General features: G+C 36.8%; 1 protein-coding gene across 2 annotated transcripts; it reads right to left on the reverse strand.

Annotated features, from left to right (window-relative positions):
• Positions 1 to 1,146: 1,146 nt before the first annotated feature.
• On the reverse strand, positions 1,147 to 7,685 carry LOC127962701 (procollagen C-endopeptidase enhancer 2). 2 transcript variants are annotated; one of them, XM_052562351.1, is made up of 9 exons: positions 7,524 to 7,685; positions 5,805 to 5,913; positions 5,478 to 5,736; positions 5,092 to 5,216; positions 4,590 to 4,726; positions 2,408 to 2,931; positions 2,239 to 2,310; positions 1,809 to 1,979; positions 1,147 to 1,670 (listed from the first exon to the last, which is right to left on the reverse strand). In XM_052562351.1, exons 1-9 carry the CDS (start codon positions 7,610 to 7,612, stop codon positions 1,540 to 1,542), a joined length of 1,617 nt encoding a protein of 538 aa, XP_052418311.1. In that variant the 5' UTR covers positions 7,613 to 7,685; the 3' UTR covers positions 1,147 to 1,539. The 2 variants fall into 2 exon arrangements, with proteins under 2 accessions (XP_052418311.1, XP_052418310.1); XM_052562350.1 differs by having other exon boundaries at positions 2,239 to 2,313.
• Between the last annotated feature and the right edge of the window lie 94 nt (positions 7,686 to 7,779).

Below are 7,779 nucleotides of genomic sequence, written 5' to 3' on the forward strand. Positions count from 1 at the left end.
TAATTATATTATTTATTAGTATTATAAATGTTTTTTTAAATTAACCTGTTTAGGAAAGGGTCATCATACCTTTTGAGAAACATCTTAGCATCTTAATTTTGCAATGAAAACATATTTAACAGTAATATATATGTCCATTACAGGGTGGACATATCTTATGGTTTATGCTTGAATAATGGCCCATAATTATCTAAAAAAATAATAATAATAATAATGTGTGGGAGCTCAGCTAATATATGTAATATATATATATATATATATATATATATATATATATATACTATTTATGATATGACATAAAGCGAATGGAAAATGAAAACCAAAATGTTTAAATATTGTCACTCTATGGTGATATTGACCCGGATACAATTTCCATAGGTTTGTTTTTTTGGCTCTTTTCCAGCACACTGCAGACACTAAACACAGCACCTCATTCTAGAAGTGTCCACTTGATGGAGACATACAGCTGTTTGTTTTCTATTGGCTTGGAACTCTCAGCTCAAGGAGGAAATCCTCTGAGGCTCTTTTCACAATGCTGTCAAAACATACATGTCAGGACATGATTGTTTTTACAGAGTTTTAGTTAATGGTATAGTGTAATAAATCCACAGTAGCATTCAAAAGTTAAAGTTCAATAAGGTTTTTTTTTTTAATGAGAAATTGGTTTTATTCAACAAGGATGCATTAAATTGATCAAAAGGGAAATTATTTTTTAAAATCTTTCTATTCATAAAAAATCCTGCATCATGGTTTTCACAAAATCTTTTTTAACACTGATATTAATAAGAGACGCTTCTTGAGGACCAATCAGCATAAAATGAATTCTGAAGGATCATGTGACGCTTAAGACTGGAGTATAGCTTTGCAATCACAGGAATAAATTACTCAATAAATATTCTAAATGTATTCAAATTGAAAATAGTTCTTTGAAATGGTAATATTTCACAATATTACTGGTTTTACTGTATTTTTTGGATCAAATAAAGAAACATTTCATTAACATAACCACAAACTTTTGAACTGTAGTGTAGATATGATTAGCAGTTATGGTTTAGTATTAATATGCAAATATACACTCAATGTTATGTATTGTTAAAATTATTGAATTTTGATTCGTTTTTGAAAAGATGAAGGCTGATAAATTCATATTTTACATGTCATCCATCTTTAATTAAAGGAGCTTTATCATTTATAATGAATATGTTGTGCCTTATCAAAATGTTTGCATAATACATTAAACAGACCTAATATAAGCTAATAATACAAACACAATAAACATAAAATGTTAAATCATCCTGTACTTTATACCCTGAATATGACTGAAAGGTTCTGGTGTGATGCATAACATACCACAGATTTCTGAATCTTCTGTTCCCTTAGTATTAGAATATTTACTTAAACTGTTATATAAAAAGTTATATAAAAAGATGCAATTTATAATTAAGGATTTAGTGTATCTGATTTATCCTTTCCCTGCCTGATTAAAGTAGACCAGAGTGGGTTTGATCCGGCTTGTGATTGGTCAGAGTGGTTGTGAGGTCAGCATGTTTTCTTTGCGAGGGTGGCCAGTGCTTTGTCATGCACGGACTTATACTGAAGAGCAAAGCTGGATGGGGTCAGAGTGGCAAGTCCTTCATCACTCACCTGGCCCATCAGCACATAGTTCACTCCTATAATGTAAATTCACAATGATTAATAAACAATCAAAAGAAAAGGTCAGTGAAATGACCGAAAATATCAACCAGTGACATTTTCTTAAATGTTGTACAATTGCTTGTGGATGAACTGGTTTTGTGTTTTTCTTTCACCTTTACGCAGTGCAGGACACTTCATGCATGTTACTGTCAGTGTGGCAGATTTGGTGGGTCCTCTCTTTCTGAACTGAAGTCTACCTGCCTTATAGACCTTAATGATGGACACCTCAACTTCAGCACTTTCTTGAGATCCAGGATTAATTGAAGTCACTTTACCAGTCACCACTATGGGAGATATAAAGGAAGAAAATCAGATGATTGCATGCCTCTGATACACAACTTTACAGAAGATTACATTTCTACAATATATTCAGGTTAGCAGTGTCTTGACCATGTTTGTTGTAAGCACTGTTCTAAGGTCCATCATTACTGTGCGAGCAGCTGTCTGCCTCAAATGACTGTCCTCTTATGGGTCTATAGAAATGTCCATGTCTGTGACATGCAATTAGGGGAGAATGAAAGGGAAATAAATGAAGCATCTTACCAAAATGACTGGGGCAGAATTGGGTCATGAGAGTGCCTGTTCGCTTGCATGGTTGGGAACACAATGGGTTGGCTACTTGGAGGAAACATATAAAATCATAAATATGTACTCTAGCACACACCAGAGTAATACTATATACTGGACGGTCACACACAATAAGCATTTGTACCTGCTCTTGTTGTTGTTTTGTTCCCAGGTTTAGAGATGGGACTGATTTTTGGCTTTGCTGTTGGTTTAACTTTGACGCCAGGCTTTACTTTTGGCTTTGCTGGAGTACTTGTTGGTTTAACTTTGTTTTTAGGTGTAGGCCTCTTTGTAGGTTTCGCTGGCACTTTCACTGCAGGTTTTGGTGTGACTCTCGCACCTGATCTTGTTGGGGGAGTAGGTCTGACTGGTTTAGGCTTGGGTGCAGGTTTTGATCTCGGTTTAGGAGTTGGTCTGGGTGGTACAGGTTTAGGTGGTCTTGAGGGAGCTTTCGGTGTGGGCTTAATTTTAGGCTTAGGTCTTGCTGGTTGAGTCGTGGGTTTGGTAGGTGAAGTGCCGACTCTTGGCCCGTGTGCCGTGTCCAGGTTAGCCGTGGCAGTGCGGGAGCCGCGGGGAATACTCTGGTAGTGAGCCAGAAAGCCTGCAGCCGTCACACTTAGATCCGATACAAAGTGCACCAGCAGCTCATTTCCATTGGTCACAACCATACTGACATACAAAGAAACACAGAGAACATTATTACAATTCTAAAACTATTGCAAATAACAATTACTGAGTGCTGCAGGAATGAGCTCTAAACCCCGAGAACATGTTAGCATTTTTGAACTCCTGGATCCATCAAGTCAATGGGGTTTTGTATAGGTTTGTGGTGAATTCCTGAAATATATGTTCACATTTTACTCTATCATTACAAAGGTTGGTCTGTACTCACTAAATCTTTTAATAGAATCAAGGCAGGAGATAAAAAAAGACAAATGTTTTAGCTGTCTGCCTTTGCCAGTGTGACAATTCTTTGTTTCTCAATGATTATATAAGCAAAACACACAAGATCCATCCAGGGTATGGAGACAGGTAGGTTTAGGGATATGTAAGGTGGGAGGAGTTGGATCTGGTTCCAACCTCGCCCCCCTGGATCTTGTGTTCTGCAGTGAGGACCATCTCAGTTTTTGGTTAATGGGCTATTAGCAGTTAAACATAATTCATTTAAAATGTGAGTGAAAATGTCCATTAATAGGTGTGATCTTAGGCCCCCTTCGCCCCCTTGAGGCAACATGCTCCTTGTAAATTAAAATAGAAATTTGTTGGGCTACTGATGTGACTGCATCTCAGTTGGGTGCATTATTGACACACTATTTTCCTATTTAATACTGTAAAGTTGCTTTGAAAATCTGTATGGTTAAAAGCACCATTTAAATAAAGGTAATTTGACTTGGGTGAACATAATTTAAAAACATTTAATTGATATTAAGCCATATTCGTAAGCTTTAGTGATAAGATCAAGTAAGATCCCAGTGAGGCTGTATCCTTTGATTTTTAGTGATATACTGAATATATTATTATATACTGTTTTATAATGTGATATACAATAAAAAAGAGGCAAATAGTATCTGCCACTATTCTTTTATACTGTAAGTATAAATTGCATCTAAAACTATTGCACTTACTACAAATAAAATACGTTTTCATTGCATTTTACGCAGTGTAAAATAATCTATTGGTATTTGTGCAATTAATTTTGGATTAAAGCAACACTATGTAACATTTTTCTGTGTGTTCAAAACTTGCAAAATGTATATAATAAGCCAATGCATCATAAATTCACCTACCAAACCAGCTTTTTTTGTCTATCCCAAATAACTACGGTACATTTATAATAAGTGATTATTTTTGTACTATTGTAGCCTGTTTGGATCGTCACGGCTGCGGAGTAACACATACCTGCGTGAATCGCCATAGACATAAACTTGGAGAGGTAGCTCCGGTTAGAATGTTCTTCCGCGGGATGCGTGCAGTTCTGTTTATTAACCGCTAGAGCGCCAACATTTACAAAGTGTTGCTTTAAGAAGAAAATATTCTTTAAAATTGATATCCAACATTATTTGTAATTCATAAACCTTCCACAGCACAAAAGTCTTATTTTTTAAACGAATAACTGTGTAAAGAGAAAGTAATTCCTAACTGGGAAGCACATTCTTTCACTAACCTTCCCTTAGGATGACTGACCTTGCAGAAACCAACAACATCCTTTTCCTGTGTAGATAAACTACAAAATCCCTTATCCTTAGAAGAATTTTTGAAGGACTCATTAAATGTCACAGTGTAGGAATAGATTTGAATGAAATCTGGTGCGTTGTGTTTGCACTCACTCTGGAAGCATGTCTCCACAGAATTTGCCAATACGTCGAGATTCATCGGTCTCGCCCCCGTTGAACAGGGCCACGTAGTCATATCGACAGTATGAGTCTAATTCCAAGTCCAGCTTCTCAAACTTAACCTCAATCACCTGGGCATGTACAGATGCACACACACAAACACACTTTGATATAGTTCTGTAAGTAAAAAGATTATTTTTTGCACCGGGTATAAAGGCTCTTTCATGCACATTTCATGCCGCTCTCTCACTCTCTCTCTTTCCATGTCACTGAATTAGGTTTTTCATATATTCTCCCATATACCGTTTATGCTCTCATCATAAACACACACTAGGGTTCAAATTGATCCACATGCACATAATCTCATAGCAGCCCGTCTCTAGCAACCTAAATAGAATTAGTTCTTGGATGACTTAACGGTCGCCAATGGTTTAACAGATTGAGAGTAGACAAATGCAAGAGAAAAAGAGCTGTGAATTGATCTTTGCAGGCTGACCATGTTGGGCTCCACAGATATGTGCCAAGAGCAGCTGATGCCTGCTGGGTAATCAGATTCTGGCCAGTTCGGTGTCTTCACTGAACCTTGAGGCTTCGTCAATCTGCCACCACAGAACTGATTTTCTGTAGGGAATAGGGTGAAGAGAGAATTAGAATGACTGACAGATATTTATATAAAAAAAAAATAATAATAATAAGAAGAAGAATACAGTACCACTCTACTGTTAAAAATGTATACTTTAATTCAGCAAGGATGTATTAAATTGTTCAAAAATCAAGACGTGTAGTGTTATTATTAATAATATTTCCTATAATTCACTTTAAATAAAGATTTATTTTTCAAACAAATGCTATTCTTGAACTTAAAATAAAAAGTCATCCCACCATCGATATGTGGTTTCCCCCCACTGAAATAAGCCAGAAATCCTCTTCCTCCTGTGCTGCCATCAGACGCCATCTCTAGCATCATGGTGTTGGAGGTGGAGATGAGGGCTCCAGGTCGGAACGTCCCACAGAAGCGGCCCAGTTTCTGCACCGTGTACGAGTGTCCATTATAGACATCCACGTAGTCGTAGCGGCAGGTGGGATCCGCCTCTAGATCAAAGATCCTAAACTGGAGCACCACAGCTTGACCTTCTGGAACCTGATGGGGATGAAAATGTAAGGCTTGAAACAGAGCAAAGCAAAAGAATCTGAAGGTGCTGGACTTACTGTGATGTACCAGGTGCATTTGGAGTTTGCTTTGTAATGAGAGGGGAAACCCTCACTAGCCACAAACCCCGAGTCTGTCGTCAAATGACCACCACACAGGAATACAGGCCTGGAGAGCACAGAGGAGGAATTTTGATGAATTTTCAGCAGCCAGCACTGCAGTATTTAGTGTTAGACGCTCCTTCAGAAATTTTGAATTGTAATCATTTTAATATTTCTACTTATCACTATTTAAAAAGGTTGCGCAATATTTGTGAAAAAAAATATTTTCATTATATTTCAGGATTTTTTGATGACTAGAAAGTTCAAAAGAAGTTTATAAGATGTATAAATGTCTTACTGTCCCTCTTGATTATTGTAATCCTTGCTGAATAAAAGTATGAATTACTTAAAGCATCATAAAAGAGCTAAAACTTTCTAATGTTAAAAATATGCCAACAAACAAACAAACACGTAAACCATTTGAAATAGTACCAGTCACAAACGGCACTGCTCATTAAAAACCTTCTGGAGTGTGGATCCTTTGTTTAATTTGTTCAGTGGGTTATTTTTGGATCCTGTTCGCACATTTATAGTACTTGAACTACTTTAATACTGCCAGTTCTGGCATATTAGAAGGAAATAAACACAAACCACAGCCAACTGAACAGATGTGAGGTTACAGAGTGAACCACCGAGCTCTAGATACTGTATGAATGGTTTTCCTCTCAGCAGACCAATCCAGTCACATACACGAGCTGACCCGTAAATAATGAAATGTACATAATATCAGAAAACAAAGGTAGAACTGAACAAATCCATGCATATTTAAACACTTCTGACACAGAAGCAGCGTTCAGACGTGTGTCGCACACATGATCAAAGCTATCGTTTAATTAAAGAGGTGCTGCTTTTATTGGCCGGTTACACAATAATGAATGAATTTAATGATTATTAAGACTAAGAAACCAGCGTGGTAGTTTTTGTTGCATGCCATAAACATTGTACAGCCTGAGCGGAACAAAAAAAGAGTAATAAAGATTCAAGACAACTGGGACATTTTTGTTGATACTGTAAAACAAGCCTGTGCTTGGAATGGCCCTGAAACACGATGTTAAGATTAAGTTTCTGTGTTAATCATTTTGTTTTGATCATATCATATGATAGCTTTGTGAGGAACTGTGTGAAGGTGCAAAAAAAATAAATAAAAATAAAAACTGTCCTATGATTTAAATTACATTCAAGGAACTTATTTTTCCAGTTCCCTGTAGAAGTATAATAAGTGACTTTTTGATGAAGTGGTTGCCAAGTAACTACACACTTGGATCACTTAAATACTGTATATTAAAAAATATAATCACATATATACAACATAAGTGACAACAAATACTAATTTTTTTATTAACATTCAAGTTCTTATTCAGTGTAGTTTGAGGTCAGCTAACAGTAATACAAGAAAAACAACAACTTATGTTGACTTGAAAAAAAAAAACTAATTAAATCTGACCATCACTTGTCAGGACATTGTTTCCTGTCTAATTGAGGGTTGAAGAGAAACATTGTAATCAATGTTTCCTCAAACTCTATTTTTCCAGCTCTAATCCTGCTGCTTTATGGGAGGCTTGGATGTTAACATCTCCTGCTGAATGCTTGCGTTCACTCTTTCTCTCTCTCTCACACACACATACACACAAATCTGCCTGTGCATATACAAAAACACACAAACCTTAACACACTTACCTTGTGAAGTTGGTCTGGCTTTGCCCATGCACCCATCCTAACCCCAAAAACAGAAGCCCCAAATGCCACACGCACAAACCACCCCACATCCTTCTCAAAGAGGCACTGAGAACAAGTCAGTGAGGGAACGGAGGACAGGGGCGAGTTTAAGGGCGTGGAGGATGGCAGGAGGAGGATTGAAAGAGGGATTCAAGAGAAAAAGTGAGAGGTTAAAGAGTTAAGTTTACCAGATGCCACCGCTGTAGAGAGATTTATT

The sequence above is a fragment of the Carassius gibelio genome, chromosome B7 (assembly GCF_023724105.1).
Source record: "Carassius gibelio isolate Cgi1373 ecotype wild population from Czech Republic chromosome B7, carGib1.2-hapl.c, whole genome shotgun sequence".
NCBI classification, from domain to species: Eukaryota; Metazoa; Chordata; class Actinopteri; order Cypriniformes; family Cyprinidae; genus Carassius; species Carassius gibelio.